The sequence below is a fragment of the Lynx canadensis genome, chromosome C1, assembly GCF_007474595.2.
Source record: "Lynx canadensis isolate LIC74 chromosome C1, mLynCan4.pri.v2, whole genome shotgun sequence".
Taxonomy (NCBI): Eukaryota; Metazoa; Chordata; class Mammalia; order Carnivora; family Felidae; genus Lynx; species Lynx canadensis.
This window is the reverse complement of record NC_044310.1, coordinates 61942693-61961968: the sequence shown is the minus strand read 5'-3', so window position 1 is coordinate 61961968 and position 19276 is coordinate 61942693. Positions and strand designations below refer to the sequence as shown.

Genomic DNA, 19276 nt, shown 5'->3' with positions numbered 1-19276 from the left:
TCTGAAAGAAGGAAGATGAAATGGGAGAAACAGAAGAAATATGAAAAGGAATCCAGAAAGCATGCCACCAGTTTATTCATATTGAGAACATGAGTAGCTAACACAAAGTATATGGCTTTGAGCTGCCATGCTAATTGAGCATGTGTGGTTAATGGAGGGATGATATTTATTTAGATGTGAAGGCAGTAATGGGTAGGGCTAAGCCAGGACAGCCTTGAAGCCCATACTTTGAGAGAAACACAGAAGGTCCTGTAAAATAGGATGTAGGGACTATTTTTATGGTTCACTACATGTTCCTTTAATTTTATTCTCTGCTTCAGTAATATAACAGTAATTGTGTCCTAATTGTGGGCCCTAGTACTTCTGCAATTTTAGTCAGGTGCCTCCATTAAAGTGTATTTCTCCTCGTCTACAACCAACTCTTTCCACTTCCAATCACAATCACTATTACTACTAATCCCTAGTAATCACTAGACACATATTGTCCATGACACTGTACTAAGCATGTTCCAGGGATTATTGCTTTAATACTGACCATAGCTTTGTGAGGCAGGAGCTACCATCACAGATGAAGAAACTGAAGCTTAAAAATATTAAGCAAATTGCCTAAGGTCACACAGCTAGCGACTGTTTTAACTTGGACTTCAGCACCTGACAGCCTGCTTCTAAAACCCTCATATGTCACCATTATGTAATACTATTGATGGAATTATAGCAATTCACTCATGTTCTGTTGGGCCCCCTGCTTATCCTGTGACCAGGAAGAAATATCTGTAAAGTGACAGATTCCTGTGTTTCCTTGTGTGTGTGTGGGGGGGGGGGGGGGTGGGCGGGGGGTGTATGCATGCACATGCAAGTTCTGTAGCTAATTTGAATTCTTTTTTGTACGAAGTTTCCAAGATCTCCAGATGACTTTCTGCCCTTTTTTTTTTAAATTCCATTCCACTCATTTGACATTATTTCGTATAATTAATCATGAGTCCTATATAAAAATCCATAGGCAATCAAACCCAGTAGTGTTGAAACTAACACTACTGAGAACCATGTATAAAAACTACTACGAGTACAGTTATCTCTTCTGTACCTGAGTCTTATTTCCTCAACAAAAATTGGAGATTCCTTGATGGCAGGGGTTGTGTTATTGTAGTGTCTCTTATTTTGCTATTTTGTCTTCTTGCACATTAAAGATTCTCAATAAAGGCTTATTGATTGATAGCTAACTAGGCGAAGTGAGGAACTATTCTATTATTTGGTCTGAAATATTTGGATCCAAATATTTGTTTTTATTAGTATTTCCTATTTGTTTCATGCAATATAAACCAAATTTTTCATCTTCTTGTTCATTTATAATTTTGTTTTGCTGATAATAATTTGCATTTCGTGTTCCCCATATTAAATCTCTTTCATGAAAACATTCTTGTGATGAATTCTCTTTGTTTGCCTTTCTTCGTTACAGTTTCTGATTTCACTTTTCCCCTTACATCTCCCTCATACAATCTCTGCATTAACAGAGCTTTCTTCATATGCACAGGGCATGCATTTCTAAATTAAGTTTCTTTCATTGCAGCAGGGTAGCTCTCAAGTAATTACCTGAGAGGCCCCCACCACTGGAAAGGAAGCCAGAATATCTAATAACTAAAACACACAAAATGAGGAAAGCTTTATTTTCCCTGTAATTTTTATTTTAAAGATAATTGTTTATGTGCTTAATTGGTTCTGCATGAAATCCTTTTGCTCTCCATCCTTGGCATGTTGTCACTTCAAGATTTTTAGTTGTTGGTGGAGGAAAAAGGGGAACAATTAAATATGAAAGGTGAAAAATTATAACCACAAGGGACAGCTGGAGTTTATCTGATGTGACAATTTCCTTTTTCTGCTACAGATTTGTTGCACCTCTGTAGGGAATGAAGCAAATTAGTGGCTGTGACAGGAATGTTCTATTTTATAAGAATTTTTTTATCCTTGGAATGTAATTATTTCATTGACTGTAAGGATGAATAATGCATATGATTTGGGTTCTGGTCTAGGTATAGAATCCCTCATAATGCCTTTTCTTGATGTCCATTTGGTTCTCAAAGAATGTGCTATTCATGGTGTTACTTCTCAGGGCCTTTGGACTTGATTAATTGAATTTTTCCACTTCGCTATTCATTAACTTGATATCCAAATATTTTGAACATTCTTCATATGAAATATGACCTCACTGAGTCTCCAAATTAACTTTCATTATTATAACCCTGTTCTCTTCATTTTTAATTTATTTCTAATTTATTGTTTTCTATCAAGTTCTTCTCTTGTCCATTTTGGTTATTGTAGATGATGATGTACATTTGTAAATGAACTTTCATTAGGTTGCAGGCTTGTCATTTGGAGCCTTATTTCTTTTGTGCTCTTGTATATGTGACTGATTGCAGTCTTTGATCATTAGCTATTAGTTTTCCATGTTCACTAATTGTGTGAAAAAGATGTGAAGAAAGGCCCAGAGAAGAGAAAGTCATGGAGTCAAGGTTCTCATTAAAGTAAAATGGCTTAAGTATCAGGGATTCTGTTTTCATTCTCATAGTGGAGATGTTTTTTCTCAGAATATGAAGAAGATTTTGAAGCAGATGAGGAGAAACAAGATGAGAAAGCTAATGAAGAAGGACAGGCTGATGATCAAATGAATGGGATGTCAAAGTCACCCTCAGATGATGAGAAAGATCATTTAGACCCTGCAAAGGAGAGTGAAACCTCGTGGCAGAAGGCGGCAGATGCTGATGACAATGTGAAAGATGAAGGTGACGGATGCTCTGACAGTGAGCTGGAGGAGGAGAAACAAGGCAAGTTGTTCCACTTACCATGTGATGTGTGGTGTTCGGCAAAGGTGCTGACTACTTTTCTTTTCTTTATATTTGATGAGATGACCCTCTTTTAAGGGAACTTTTAGAGCCTGGTTCCCTAACCAGAGGATGCTGATCAATCAGTCTTCCATAGATACCCAACTTACAGGGTGGGTCCTTAACCCCTTCTCTTTCCTTAGTTTGCTGGGATTTTTTAATAGGGGTCAGGTAAAGCTTGTTGTGACATGTCTTCTGTTTACTTAGAAAGTTGCTCCTTTTTTTTAATGTTTATTTATTTTGAGAGAGAGAGACACACACACACAATGAGTAGGGGAGGGGAAAAGAGAGAGAGAGAGAGAGAGAGAGAGAGAGAGAGAGAATTCCAAGCAGATTCTGTACTGTCAGCAAAGAGCCCAAGCAGGGCTTGGACTCACAAACTGAGATCATGACCTGAGCAGAGATCAAGAGTCATGCTTAACCAACTAAATCACCCAGGTGCCCCTCCTTTTTTTTTTCTTTTTCTTTTTTTTTTTTTTTTTTTTTTTAATCCCAAAGCATTCCCTCTTACACATATACACACACCATTTTGTGGCCTTAGAAAAATGAAAAGTAGCTTCTTTTCAGTTAAAGGGAAAGTTGAAAACTCCTGCCTTAGGTTCACTTTTTTGTCTTAACTTACCTGAACACAGGGTGCTGACGTCTTAGTTTCATGTAAGGATCATCTCTCATGGCAAAGGAGACCTCCTCATAGTCCTTAAGCCTAAAATGATTCTGAGTGTTCATGGGAAAAATACAGAGAGGTTTTCAGGTAGACAAAGAAACCATCATCTGAGGCTTATCTCAAACATTTGAAGACTTTTTTTAATATGTCAATTTACCGAAGTAATGTTTGGTCAAAGAAGGAACCGATTTCCTGCTTTGTCCCATAAGGGTTTGGCCGAGGCTATGTGATTCTTAGTTAATCAGAGATCTTTCCTGGTACATCCAGAACATTAATAGTTATAACCATAACACTGTCATATTTAAGTATGTGTATGTCTTTGTAGTTTGTGTTGGGCTAGAAAATAAGTTTATATCATGATGACTTTTTTATTTGTTTTTAAAGTTTATTTATTTGTTTTTGAGAGAGAGTGAGAGAGCACATACAAGCAGGGGAAGGGCAGAGAGAGGAGAGAGAGAATCCCAAGCAGGCTCTGCACTGTCAGTGCAGAGCCTGATAAGGGGCTCAATCCCATGGAACTGTGAGATCGTGACCTGAGCCAAAGTCATACACTCAACCAACTGAGCCACTTAGGTGCCCCATGATGACTTTTTGAATTGCTGTCTATTTTCACCATTCTTTCCAGCTCTCAGCAATTTTTCTGTATAAAATCTCAAACTTTGGGGGCACCTGGGTGGCTCAGGTGGTCGAGTGTATGACTTTAGCCCAGGTCATTGTGTCCCGGTTCGTGAGTTCGAGCCCCACATCAGGCTAACTGCTACTGTCTTCCTGTCAGTGCAGAGCCCACTTTGGATTCTCTGTCCCCTTCTCTCTGCCACTCTCCCGTTCACACTCTCCAAAAAGTAAATAAATATTTTTTTTTAATCTCAAAATTTTGAATTCGGCAAATATATTAGGATAATATAAAATAAAAGTAAATTCAGTAATCAAGTAATCACAAGAGCAAATATTTATAGTTTCACTCTCTTCAAGAAAGAATTTAAGCAAACCTATTCTAAAATTTCATGCACACATATACAAGGCAATAACATGCAGAAATAATTTAGAGTAAAAGGGAAGATAATTTTACTAGGAACCATACATGAGACCATCAATAAGCTTGAACTAAAAATTTAATCCTGAGTTTCCTGACAGTCAAAGCAAAGAGTGAAGCATGATGTGAAAATTTAGAATGATGTTCACTATTAGTAAACTTGAAAACAAGATTTGCTGTCACTTTCATTATAGTTGAAAGAACTACTCAAGATTAATGGTCTGGCATTGAAATATTTTTTGTGAAGTCTTAAACTAGCCCTTTTCTATAATTTCTCTTAATACTTATATTTTATGTTTCCAGGCATGCTTAATATGTAAGCTTTTTTCCCCCTCAATTTGAATGTGAGCATCGAATTTAAGTTTACATTACTATCTGATATAGGGAAAATTAAAGAATTCTATGAAAAAGTGATGTCACCTGAGTCAAATTTTAAAGAAGCTGTACAAATGACTTGAACCTGGAAAATAATTGAAAATGTGTTTGCATGTAAATATAATTGGTTCAAAACACAAAGGACTCAATTTTTCACTTCTTCAGTATGGTGGAGAATTATCAAGGGCTGATTTCATGAAGATTCAATACATTCTTTCAATAGTTGGGCATCTGGGATTATTTTTGTGCTGCTTAATCATCTTTTTTTCTTGGGATCAAATGGATTTTTTCTATGACAGATTAATTTTTATGTTCAAACAGAGAGGGGTGTAGGCAGTACCTGGATATTTCTGGAGGAAAAGCTTTAGTCATTTAGACCTGTAATTATTGAATAATTAGGCAGAGATTGGTAAGCTTTATCATTGAATACTGCTTGCATATAAATAATTGGAACCTATGTTTGGAAAGGTATTCCAAAGGTATTTATTGTTTATTAAAACTCAGTGCTAAGCACTATACCAAATATTTTATATGAATTATCTGATTTACCTCAAACAATCTTATAAGGAAGGTACTTTTTCTTTTTATCTCCATTTTTTCAAATAAACTTGGAAATGGTGGGATTAAGTAACTCACATAGCCAGAAAGTAACAGAGCCAGGATATAAACATTACTTAAGTTTAGAGCTTGCATTTTGGAGAAACAACACAACTATGATTTTTCCAAATGAGAAAATATCTATTTATCTAAAAGTAAAGCAAATCCCCCTAATAAAAGGATTGTGCTTCCTTAAGACAATACATTTTAGAGGTACTTATCTTGAGTTCATCTTATTCTCTAGCTTCTGTTTTTTGTTTTGTTTTTAAACAGAGGAGATAAAAACAGACATTTTCTGCTTTTACTCAAATTTACCTTTCTCTTCCCTGGATGGGCCTCCCTGTCCACTTCCAGGCCTTTCATTCAGTTCCAGCTTAGCTACCTTCTCTTCCACCCACACTCTCCTCCTTTGGCACCCTTCACTGATCTCTTTATATTATGAAACTCTATCATTCAGTAATTCTTTATTCTCTTATTGTTTCATATGTTAAATTTTACCTTTCAAATTCATTACACAAGTTACTGACAAAGTTATTTACACTATGAAAGCTAGGACTGTATGTTGTCTTTGTTATTCCTCACAAAGGTGATTTCTTAAAAGATATTTCGTAAATATTAAGCAATTACTTGACTGTTTTTTTTTTAAGTTTATTTATTTTGAGAAAGAGAGAGAGCGAGCGAGAGAGAGAGAGAGCATGCACAAGCGAGGGAAAGGCAGAGAGAGAGGGCGAAGAGCTAAGCTCAAGCAGCTTCACACCATCAGCACAGAGCCTGATGTGGGGCTCAAACCCATGAACCATGAAATAATGACCTGAGGCAAGATCAAGAGTCGGATGCTCAGCCGACTGAGCCACCCAGGCACCCTAATTACTTGATTGTTTTAACACCAGGAATACTTGATTGTTTTAACACCAAGAATACTAAGATGCCATGATATCTAGTTACATTTACACTGTATGTTATTATTAGAATTTTATTGAAAAAGATTGTATAGAGTTAGCTGCAATTTAGTTGTAGAATATATAATAAAGAGATATGTAATAAAAGCTACCACAACGTACAAAATCTAGCACGCAAAGTTTGGGAAATGTAAAAGGCAAAAATTAAATTTGCCAACTATTTTTTTTAAGAGAAAGAGAAAGAGAGAGAGAGAGAGAGCAGGGGAGGAGCAGAGGGAGAGAGAGAGAGAGAATCTTAAGTAGGCTCCATACCCAATGCAAAGCCCAACGTGGGGCTTGAACTCAGGACGGTGAGATCATGACCTGAGTTGAAATCGAGAGTCAGATGTTTAACCAACTAAGCCCACATGGCGCCCCCACCAACTATTTTATTTTGTTGTTTCAATAATGATATTATTAAGCTATCCTTTTTCAGAGCTCTTTTGCATTTTTGGTATTTACAATAAAACTTTGCCATTATTCTGAAATAAAATCTCATCATTTATTACTGTTTCTTTCTTCTACCTCCAGGCTCTTTTATTTCCCTTCCCTTGATTTTGATAACCTGGCCTTGTGTTATTCAGAAACATTCCTTTTAGCATGTGGAGTATCCAAATTAGAGGTTTCACCCAGCAAACAAAGTAGCATGCTTTAAAAATGATAATGACACAATAGATTCCTTGGAACACTCTATTAAAAAGCCAGACAGCATTTCATCTTCAGAAGTGTAAGAGGCATATTGTGACCACTGAATCTGAGACACCAGTTCATCCTTTTTATTGACATGATTAAGAATCTTGCTGTTAGTATTTGGATGTGTTTCATTTGAACCTGCCTGCACCTGTTCCCAGAGGGCAAACAATTGCCCAGGCTGTCACTCTAGTGACAAGTCGGTCCCATTTAAACTGCCAGCTAACAATTGCGTGGGCCTGCCTTGATGAATGCTCTCTGCTGAGCAGCCCATGAGTGATGAGCGCTAGGGACCGAGAGCCACTAGGAGAGCACCCTGGTTTAGGAATGACGGGTGAGACTTTCCATCGTTTACAAAGAATGACACCTTCCTTTTCTCTGCATTTGTGTTGGCAACCCTAGGCGCTAATTCACTAGTTGAAAATATATTGTCATAGATGAATGTTATAAGGTTGAGGGGAAAAGTGTCATGTCACTGACAATACACTTTTGTGCTTTTATGGACAGTTTGGTTGATAATGCTTATGAGTAAGAGGTAAAGAATAAATAGCTCCTTAAGAGTAGAGTAAGAGAGAAAGAGAGAGAAAAACTCTTCCCAGAATTGCAAAAGATAGAATATAATAATTAAAACAAATGCTTTTTCTAGTAAGAAATATAATATTTCACTTGTGCTATTTTCCAGTCTGTTGAAGAAATAGTCCTTATAGACTTTTAAAATTCCTGAGTCACAAAAGATATTCTATTTACTTGACTTACTGACTTCAACAATCTCACTCTTCATTTCTTGGCCTGACTATTGAAGAGGAGCATGAGGGAAGCCTCCTCCCTCCGTGTTGAATTATAAGTGATGTGAAACCACATTCTGTGGACTTCAGTGTAACTTGACTGCTCCTTGGAGCAGAGAAGATTAGGGGAAGATTGAGGTGGCCTTCTGGTCAGACTCTGTATGTGTGGGTTTTTTGTTGGTTGGTTGGTTGGTTGGTTTTTTACATGATTAGTCAAACTTTAGTTTTTCTGAATGGCAAGAATTCCTCAATCCATATTCACTTTTTGATTGTTGAAGCAAGAAGGCATGGCTTTCAGGTGAATATTTAAATGCAGACTCATCTTTTAGTCCACATAAAATACTTTCCTATGAGGTATTTCTCTACAGTTTTGAATCTGCCTTGTACACAACAAAGACATTATGAAGACACCCAGTAAAGTCTTGTGGAATATATGGCTGATGGAGTAGATTAATGATAAATATAAAAGGACTTAGGCAGGACAGTGTGACACAGGATTTGATTATATTCCTAGTATTTTAAGTATTCATTTCAGTGTTTTAAAAAGTGCAATTAAAGGTACATATGGAGAAACTTTTAAGTTTTTTTTAATTTTTTCTTCTCCCCCTAACAGAGTTGTATTTACCTATAGATATTTATTCTTACAAAGTAATGCATATATTTGTCTCATTGATGAATTGAGTAATGACTTATCAGTGTGAGGACATGTGGTCTCCCTTAAGACAAATAACTAGTTAGTGTTCATAGCTAGAATTTAATGACTTCTAGTTTTATTTTCTTAAGCATACGTTCATTCGATAATATTTATGAGTACAAAGCACTTGCCTAGTTAGGCATTATTGTATATGAAACTATTGACTAAATCATAGTATCTAATATAAAATATAAACAGTTTTATGAACTCATGGGTATAATCAAGATAGAACTATTAGTATGAGCAGGATGTATAAACTCATGTGTCGTGGCCAATTTGAAGACAGTAGGAACAGTGCCTATGCAGATTTTTCTGTGAACCCTCAGACTAAAGAATGGGAGAGAGAAGCAATTTGTATTAGAGTTCGAAAGAGTATTGGGTTCATTGGGTTGGGATGCATGGTATGTTACTGGGGTGATCTACATTATTAACTGAATTTATGTATTTGAGTTTATGCACTTCTTAAAGTGTCCATAGGGTTTCATGCTAGTAAACCCAAAACAAAGTAGTTAAAATCAGGACACTAATGGAGAAAATGGTGAATTTAAACTATAATAGAACCATGTTCGGGGCACCTGGGTGGCTCAGTCAGTTAAGCATCCGACTTCGGCTCAGGTCATGATCTCGCAGTTTGTGGGTTTGAGCCCCATGTCAGGCTCTGTGCTGACAGCTCAGAGCCTGGAGCCTGCTTCGATTCTGTGTCTGCCTCTCCCTCTGTCCCTCTCCCCGGTCACACTCTGTCTTTCTGTCTTTCTTTCAAAAATAAATAAACATTAAAAATTAAAAAGTAAGAGGTGCTCCATATGCATTTAATGAATGAATCTATGTAAGTGGGTAGAAAGGTAAACAACTCAGCGCCTCAGTTATGAGAGGGGAGAGCATAGCTCCTCATGAATTTGTGAGACTGGTGTTGACTGTGGATGTGTGAGTGTCGGCACCCTTGTTCATGTGTGTATTGACTTGGCTAGGCAGGCAGTATAAACAGGGGAGATTACTGTATATATATGTGTGTGTATATATACAGTATATATACAGTATATATATATATATATATATATATATATATACATACAGTGGCCAAAATGGAGAATGACCACTAGAGATATAAAAGGAGGACAGATTGAATTCCATGAGTTCAGATGTTTTGGAAAGATCTATTTTTTATTTGTTGTTCTAGGGTGCTGACAGTAGAGAGTTAGTTAAGAGAAGCAATAGTAGGTCCATGACAGTGGATGCTGTCTGTTTGAAGGCCTTTTGGCAAGAAGAGTGGTCTTGGCTTTACTACAGTGGGTCATTAAAAAAAATGTTTTGCAAAACCTGCTACTTTATAGCTAATGGACATTGGGTATTATTTAACTTCTCTGGGCCTTACTTTCTAGATCTAGAAAAGAAGATAGCTATTCCGTGGGATTAAGTGAGATGTTTGTTAAGTATTTACCTCATTTTTTGGTACACAGTAGGTGCATAACCATGATCAGGTTTTATTGTGTTTTTTTTTTCTAAGCAATTGGTAGCTGCAGTTACTATGCTTCATATAACACAGGGTGAAATCACAAGACAGAAATGTATTAAGCTATACTTAACATGGATGATTTCATAGAGGGGGAAAGACTAAAAGTCATAAAGAAATCATTATTCAATTTGATTATGTTAATTTTGTGTCATGTGATTTCTACAATGACTTACTGAGAGAAATAAGTAGAATTCGCCCCATTTTATAGGCAAGAAAACAGAAGCCTAGAGAGGTTAAGTGGAATAGCCAAAGTCAAAGCTAGTAAGTAGCTGAGTCATGATTGAAACACCAAGGTTTATCTTACAGGAGGACATGTTATTTTCTCTCAGTCTCATGTTGTGTGAAGTAGTAGTGATGCAGAAGAAGGAATAGTTATCAATGACATGAAAAGAGAAGACAGTGAAGGATGTGGAGACTGACTGAATGGGCAGAGTGGAAAGTGAGAGGTCCTGCTTATGATATGGAATCAGAATACCACACATGCTGGCTTTGGCCAAAGATTTGGGCAACGAGTGCAGATCATTTCTTTACCGTAACACCAAGAGCAGATTCTTTCAGCATCAGTACCTGGAGGGAGCACCAGAGAGACAAATAGAATTGGGTGGGAGGCAGAGTTGCTTACTAACATGACTTCAAGCTAATTTTTTCCCTACTAATGACAAAAAAAATTACATATGTTCCCTCAAAGTTCTTTTATGTAAAAAGTTCTTTTAGGCAAAAATTTCTATATAAAAATTTGCCTCATTTCTAAGACAATAAATAAAATTAGTGTTGAAAATCCCAGTCCATGGCCCTAAAACATTTTGAGATTTTGAGCTTTTTTTTTTTTTTTTTTTTTTTTTTTTGGCAAAGTCTTGCCCCAGTGTCTGCATGAAAATGAGATAAAGGAATGAGACAGAAACTAAGTTGTACGGCAAGGTTAGAGAGAAATTGGAAAACTGAAATGAGTTTATATGGGAGGTCAGGTACCCTTGCCTCTTGAAGGTCATTCATTCTCCTGATCTCTCTTCTCTACGGGACCGGCTCAAAATGAGCCAGAGTGTGTTCCAGCCTTTTGAATTAAAGTAACACAATTAATAGAAGCTAAAGAAAGGTAGCTACTAAAGAAAAGTAGAGGAACGCTCATTTTTTTTTTTTTTTTATTATGTGGACAACTCTCAGAGCCAAAAGTCAGAGCCATTATATCAATATTAAGATGGTAGACACAAATATTTTCGGAAGTGCAGAACAAGTATAATATGGCCTTCTAGCTAATTGTGCAGTTAATGAAAGCTACTGATTGAACAACTAGCAAATAGGAGTTCTTTTCCTTTAAAAAAAAAATGAGATGCTTTAGAGAGAGGGAGATCATACTCCCTAGAGTGTCTGAATTGGGACAAATAAGATAGAGAACAGTTGTCCTTGATCTGCTGTGCTCCCTACTGAGAGATGGTATATCCAGATTTTATAAAATGGAGATAAAGAAAAAGTGGTTCAAGTATGCGTTTCCTTGGAAAACAGTGGTCAACTGGTGCCTGTCAAGGTAGTTGGGAGATAAGAACAAATGGAATTGTGCTTAAGGGGTTGTGTTGCTTAAAGGCTTTTTAGAGTTTGTTTTTTTATCGCTGTGTAGCATCTCTCAAATCTTTGTGGAAACTCTGATAAGTCTCTGTGACTATTCTTAAAATTCTAAGCCCTGTCACGGAGAGCCATTTGGGCTGGAGGGTGTGAAGGAGAAGGATAAGAGTAAAGACAGGTATTTCTTCCCTTAAAGTCTGCATCAGCTGCTAGAGCCATCTGTGTAGCTGCCAAGCAGAAATAAAAGAAACAGAGAAAAGAGTAAGGAGAACACAGAGAAAACAAGAAACCTAGGAAGCTTTTAAGTGTAGGATATTTCATTTGAAAATATATTCTCTAAAAACCAATTGTTAACACAGATCTGTTGATTAAAAACTCAAAAGCAAGTTTGTCTTTCTCTGGCCCACAGCATATGCCATGACTTTCAGGATGTGCATCTTCCTTACAGAGATTCAGTGTGTATGTTGCTTTCTTGGAGATTTTTGAAAGTGCTTTTGGGTAGTAAGCACATTTTGGGCTTCAGTTAGTTTCTAGACTGTGTGTCTGTTGCATTACATCAGCATTACGGCCTAAGTCTCCTACAATCCCTTTTACTGATTCCATGTGCATGTCTCCCAGCTCCTGCACTCTCTACCTTCTTCAGAGGATACTTCTTTAGAGGACAGCCCTGGGCCATGGAGCTGCTTCACCCACAGGTGCAAAGCACCTGAAAGTGCCAGGGAGTTTACCTTCCCCTGGGGTGGCCAGTAGCCATGTCTGACTGGAGCAGAATATGAAAGCCCAACTCCTTCCTTAAGGGAGGAAAAATTCTAATATTCCTGTAAGAGTTTCTCCTGGAGCATATCCTTAATACATCACTTGCTCATGAATCCTGAATTCAGGGTCTGCTTTTGGGGGAACCTGAGATCAGACATCTCCTCCTACACACACACACACACACACACACACACACACACAGAAGCATCACCTCAAAATATTTTTAAAGTGTCTTGGTAGTTTGCAAACACATAGATCTTTCTAGTACACCTTGCTAGCTGGATATGGTGGATGTTACAGTAGATACAAATTTAAATTTTACACACAGAGAATACTGTGGCTACCAAGGATGATAATGAAATAAGTGCTCTTACTAAATAAATAAAAGATTAATCGGTTATTTCTACAATGAAATAGATACTTACAAATGTTTTCCAATAAAATGGCTTTCAATAGGGGCGCCTGGGTGGCGCAGTCGGTTAAGCGTCCGACTTCAGCCAGGTCACGATCTCGCGGTCCGTGAGTTCGAGCCCCGCGTCAGGGTCTGGGCTGATGGCTCGGAGCCTGGAGCCTGTTTCAGATTCTGTGTCTCCCTCTCTCTCTGCCCCTCCCCCGTTCATGCTCTGTCTCTCTCTGTCCCAAAAATAAATAAAAACGTTGAAAAAAAAATTAAAAAAAAAAAATGGCTTTCAATAAATAAATAAATAAATACAGTTGGTTTTCAGTTAGATGTGGTTTCCTATTGAAAACTTCTGGAGACTCACAGATTACATAGATTTTTATCTTGATAATTATGCACAACCTATGTGAAAAGGGTATCAAGTCTATTAACTTATATTAAAAAATTTTAGTTTGATTGTTGCTAACATAATTCCCACAATTAAACCAATTGCTTAATGGAAAAACAATGATATCATAATTTTTTTTCTTTTAGATATAAAACCTGCTTCATCGTCCTCATCCAGAAGTCACCCATGCTCTAGTTGCAGTGAAGATGAATCCACACTGGGGGATAGGGAAGCCCACACTGAGAACAGTCCAAACAAAAGTTCCAGAAGTTCATCTTTTCAGGAGTCGAGTGAAAATGATGAGGCAGGAAAATCCTGCCTTCCAATTGAGGATTCCCAAGAAGTTGAAATTGAAGACCAAGAAATAATGACAGCAGATGTAGAAACCAAGCCTTTGCCAATAGAGGAATGCTTGGAGAATGTTCTTGAAGAAGAAATGGAGAAAGGAACCCAAGTGATTGCAGAGGGCATATCTGAGAAGTCCAGGGAACATGTTTCCAAGGAAGAAAAAGAAAAGGATAAAAGTAAGCTTTGGGAAGGAAGCACTGCTAAGGTGAAGGACAAAAAGGCAGGTCCCTATAGGGTGGAGAAAGGTGGTAAGTATGGCCATTGAGTTGACCTGCCATTGTTCCCATGCATGGAAGCTGATTTTGGTCATTGCACTCTGCCAAAGCTTGGGAAATACTATTGTGATAATGCCAGAGTCATTCAATTATTTTCTTATTTCTCTCTTCATCACATAATCATACATGTACACTCAGCTTGCTGTTTTTCTTCTATTGCGTTTTAAAAATTACTTGATAAACCTTATATAGCTTGTTTCCTATTTTCTGTAAATTCCTTCTTATGGTAATTCTCTTTCAAGAATCAAATAAAACACAATATGTGTCTGAAGGCAAGGGTATGTGTGGCTTTTTAGAGGTTATTTAATACTAGGAATACTATTTGTTCTTAGCTATATATGCATTTATATATATATATATATATATACACACACACACACATATACGTATACACACACACACACACACAGCTAACATTGGTAGGTACTTCTTATGTGCCAGTTGTAAACACATATATTAACTCATCTACTCCCCGTAATAGCCCAATATCCCCATAGTTAGGTTCTATTATCATCATCTCTTTTTTCATAGGTGACAAAATTATGTCTCAGAGAGGTTAAATAACTTGTCAAGGATTATGCAACTAATAAGAAGCATTCCTAGGATTTGAATTCAAGCACAGTAGTTCCATATTTTAAAGATTGTCTATTGTATCTGTGCAATAGGAATTTAAATTTAGATAAAAATATGAAAATTTCATAGAAAACCCCTGACTTTACTTTGAGTTCTTCTCTGAAACTGAGTAACTTCCTGACCCAGGGGTTCCTGAGTGAGTATGCAGCATAGTTCCATCTGACACGGGAAGAGTGGAGAGTGTCCCACAGTAATCAGGTCCCAGGATGTTAGACATGTGGAAAGTTTGATGTCTTTCTCAACTTTAGTAGGACAGGTAAGGGACCAAGTTGTGTCCTGTGGACAGCTGGACCTGCCAGATATTTGGCTTTCACACAGATCCTGTGGCCTGTAATTCTCTCTGTTCCCTGCTCCCTCTCATCTGTCTCCTTTGCCAACATAGTGGGCATTCTTCTTAATTCCAAGATAAAATCTGTGCTCATATTTTAGTATTACTAAAATTCATCTGCTTAAAACTTATGAATACTTTTAATGTTTCTAACGTTTATAGGACCTTAAAAGCTGTAATGAAACTACTGTGGCCTACATATAGGAATTGAAGATGTTGAATAGTTATCTTTCAATTCAATCATTATCATTAACTTTCTACTATGTGCAGGACACCATGGTCAATAAGAAATGTGTAATGTGAAACAGAGGGTACCTGCCATGAAATGCTAAGGGGAAATCTTGGCACGCCAATAATTAGACAAAGGTCAGTGAGTAGTCATTCGTAAAACCAGAGAGGGTACAAATACTATGGCATTTCAAAAGAAGGGGAAAGTCCCATTTAGTTAAGCACACCTTGAACGTTTTTGTGAAGGATTCTTTTGAGGAAGGCTTTAAGGTTAGGTATGATTATTAAGATGGAATGGAGGACAATAAAAACATTTCAGATGGTGTTATGTAGCAAATTTGAATAATTTTGGAATGAACAACTTGACAAACTTCCACCCACAGGCCAAATCTGGCCTACCACTTTTATTTTTTTCTTGTATTGTCAGTGAGCTAAGAATTTTTTTTTTTAATTTTAAACATTTATTTATTTATTTGTTTAAGTAATCTCTACACTCAACGTTGGGGCTCAAACTCATGACCCCAAGATCAAGAGTCGCATGCTCCTCTGATTGAGCCAGCCAGGTGCCCCTAAAATTTTTAAATGGTTGGAAAAAATCAAAAGGATATTAATATGTAGTGACATAAAAATTCAATTCAATTCAAACTTCAGGGTCAGAAAATAAAGTTTTACTGCGACAGAGCCATGCTCATTTGTTTGTTATTAACACTGCTTTTGCATTGCAAGGGCAGAGTTAAATCATTGCTGCAGAGACCGTATAGCCCACAAAGCCCTAAGAATTCACTATCCCCTGGCCCTAAATAGAAAAAGGTTGCCATCTTCTGCCCTGGGATTATAACACAGACCCCTGGGATTTTCAAAAGGATTTTTTCATATAAGAGTTAAGATTCTTGTTAAAATAATTTGAAACCCTTTTATAAAATAATTCAAGTCTTCAATCTTGGATTTCATTGCTCATTTCTGGAGCATACAATGTATAATCTAGGAAATTTGTACGATTTGACAAGCTGCTGCTCAAAAAAGGTAGAGATGTTAAAGTTCATTAGTAACATTGATGCTATCATTACTTCTTTTACCTCCATTTCAGACAAATAGATTGTTTGCCTGGACTTGTGTACATAGACATCTTTCTGAAAAGTAAGATGCATATAATGCAGGCTGTATTTAGATGATGGATGGAATAGCAGAAACATTAGTCTAGGATTATGCCACTTGGAAGAAAGTGAGGTGGTTTATTTTTTTCCAGATGTGTGAAATGAAAAGTGTGTAGATTTATCTTAAATATTTTTCTTAAATATTATGAGAAGTCTGTACTCTTGATTTGATAACATCTATAATTCTAAGGCATTTTGTTATCTTTTTATTTATTTATTTTTATTTATTTTTTTTATAAAATTTTTTTAACGTTTTATTTATTTTTGAGACAGGGAGAGACAGAGCATGAACAGGGGAGGGTCAGAGAGAGGGAGACACAGAATCTGAAACAGGCTCCAGGCTCTGAGCTGTCAGCACAGAGCCGGACGCGGGGCTGGAACTCATGGACCGCGAGATCATGACCTGAGCCGAAGTCAGCCACTTAACCGACTGAGCCACCCAGGTGCCCCTGTTACCTTTTTATTAAGGCAGGTTCAACACTAGATGGCAAGGTTTGTGACTTTTTTAATCTTTCTTAGGCTTTAACACATGTACTAAGACTCTCTGTTAGTGTTTATTTTTTATTAATAGCTTATGAAATAATAGTTAGAAAATGGAGAAGAGCAGATTTTAAAAAATGACCCATAGATTCAGCACACACACAGGAATTACTTTCAACATTTGGTCAGTTTCTAAACTTTGGGTTTACAAACTTACGTTGTCATATTTTTTATAAAACGTTTTATCTTGCTTTTTATTATTAATGTTATACCATAAGCATTTTTATGTCATTGTGTAATCTTTACAAATATGTTTCATGTCTGTGTGTTATCCCGTTTTGTGGTTTTCATATAATTTAATCATTACCCGATTATTGATATTTATATTTTTCCTATTTTCACTATTGTTAATAGGACTTTAGTATCTTATTACCTAGGGTAATTTAAAGCCTATAGTTATTTTCTTAGGATAAGTTCCAAAAAGTGTAATTTCTGGATTACATTTTAAGGCTTTTGATAAAATGTGTTTTTTACAAAAGCCTGGTTGAAAAGTTTAAACAATATGGGACAGAGAAAATGAAAAGAAAATGAAATGAAAGCTAGTTTTCCTTTTCTCCCTCTACTCTTTCCCATGCGACAGAGTCATAACTGTGGAGAATATTTTTTTAGGTCTGATTCCAGAAAAATTTCTCTCTATACACATATATAAATGAATGTATGTATTACATATATACATATATTATTTTTACATACAGATGGAAATGATACATTTTGTTTTACAACTTGCTTTTTTTTCACTTAGTACTGTGTCTTCAACATCTTTTCATATCATTGCACATAACTGTATTTTACTCTTATCTACTATACATAGTATTCCATCGTACTGCTTATTTTATAACTTTGCAAATTTTCTTAAAAATATGTTGCCTTCTGTGCAAGAATGGGTAGATTTGTTCTATGACCCATCTTCCACAAAAGGACAAAATTTCTGGGTTATGGAGGCCCAGAGACAAAGATAATAAAGTAGGGTAGAAAATAAAACATTGATAGACTAAAAAAAAACAAAAACAAAAAACAGCCAAACAAAAAAACATGTAAAATGTTCAGAATGATGTAGAAGGATTAATACTATCAAAATTCAAGGATGCATAGATTATAACTCTTGGGTGCTGATGTTTTAAGTATATACAAGGAAATGATACAATGAATTTGTAAATACTTAAAATAACAGATTAAGAGAAGTCATAAATAGTCTCAAAGACCCTTACATGAATAAACATTCTAAGAAAATTTCAGATAAAATAAACTGGGTCCTGATTTGCTTGATGCCAAGCAAAGAGGTTATGGCTAATTCCTTTTTCTTAATTGAGCCTTCAGTTAGATGGCTCAGGGAGAGAGGGATGGAACCGAAGTTAATGCTTGAAGTGAAGGTCACACAGGTGACTATGCTGCAAAACACAGCTTATGTAAATTAGATTAGAAGGCGTGGTAAAGATTGAAATGTGTACTATTTTACTTAGATCTCTGATTAGAACCTTAGGTCAAAATGGGAGCTGAGGTAACGTGTAGAAGATTATCTCTCATATTTGTATGGTGCCAAATTAATCATTTTCAACCAGATTTAGAATAAAAACCGTGATTATGTTAAGAATAGGTCTGTGGGCTATAAAAATTACATTCAGTTAATGATGTTTTGTAGTGTCCAAAGTAACACAACTTAATCTGAATTGTTTTTACCTAAAATCAAAGCAGTGGATAAAGTAGTAAAGTGCTATATTCAGTGCCTACGTACCTTTCAGATTGATAACGTAAAGTGATATTTTCCTTCTATGTTGTATCTCACATTGTTAACTGGGCTTTGTCACCAACAAATCAGATGAATTGATATAAAAGATGTGTTATATGCAGTGAAGTGGGTAAAGTGAAAGATTATAATTGCTAGCTACAATGAGATAGTGTCCTTGGGAAGTAATTCAATATGATAGGGCACAGTGTTATTTTTATGTGTTATTTTTCTCTGTTATTTTTAGTTTAAGCTGTATTAATGCATTATGGCACGATCTTTGTTTTATGTTGTAATGGCGGAACAATTAAGGTAGATTAATTTGTGAGGTTAATATAATTTATACATCACGAATATAAATAAAATATTAAGAATAGAGTACTGTAATATAAAGTAAAATATATATTTATATGTAAATGGGAAGATGTCATAGTGCTTGGCTAGGAAATATAAACTTAAATAATGTTATGGCTAAAGTAATATTCAGTTTGATCATCATGCAGGCAAGTTAGATGGTCCTGATGAGAGAACAAGACAATCATGTATTATGATTTGCAGTCCAAATACCATTTCTGGATGAATTGTGAAAGCACACAGTTATTTGTTCCAATAGATTTCGTCTGCCAATAAATATGTTTTGGTTATCTGCTTTATGCCACACTGTTCTTGGTGTGAACATCATCAAGTCCCTGCCCGTATCGGAGTTTATGTTGTAGTGAGAGATATACCTGAGAAGTAAAAAAATTAACAAGTAATGAGGTATCCTGGACTAAGTGTAGAA

The 19276-nt window shown here is 36.2% G+C and overlaps 1 protein-coding gene across 2 annotated transcripts in view; it reads left to right on the top strand.

Moving 5' to 3' along the window:
* ERICH3 (glutamate rich 3) overlaps window positions 1–19276 on the top strand; it is a 106430-nt gene that overhangs the window by 73278 nt on the left and 13876 nt on the right. For both annotated transcript variants that reach the window (XM_030325147.1, XM_030325148.1), the window contains 2 exons: window positions 2583–2819; window positions 13413–13862. In XM_030325147.1, coding sequence (XP_030181007.1) covers window positions 2583–2819; window positions 13413–13862 — 687 coding nt within the window. The remainder of the gene's footprint in view (window positions 1–2582; window positions 2820–13412; window positions 13863–19276) is intronic.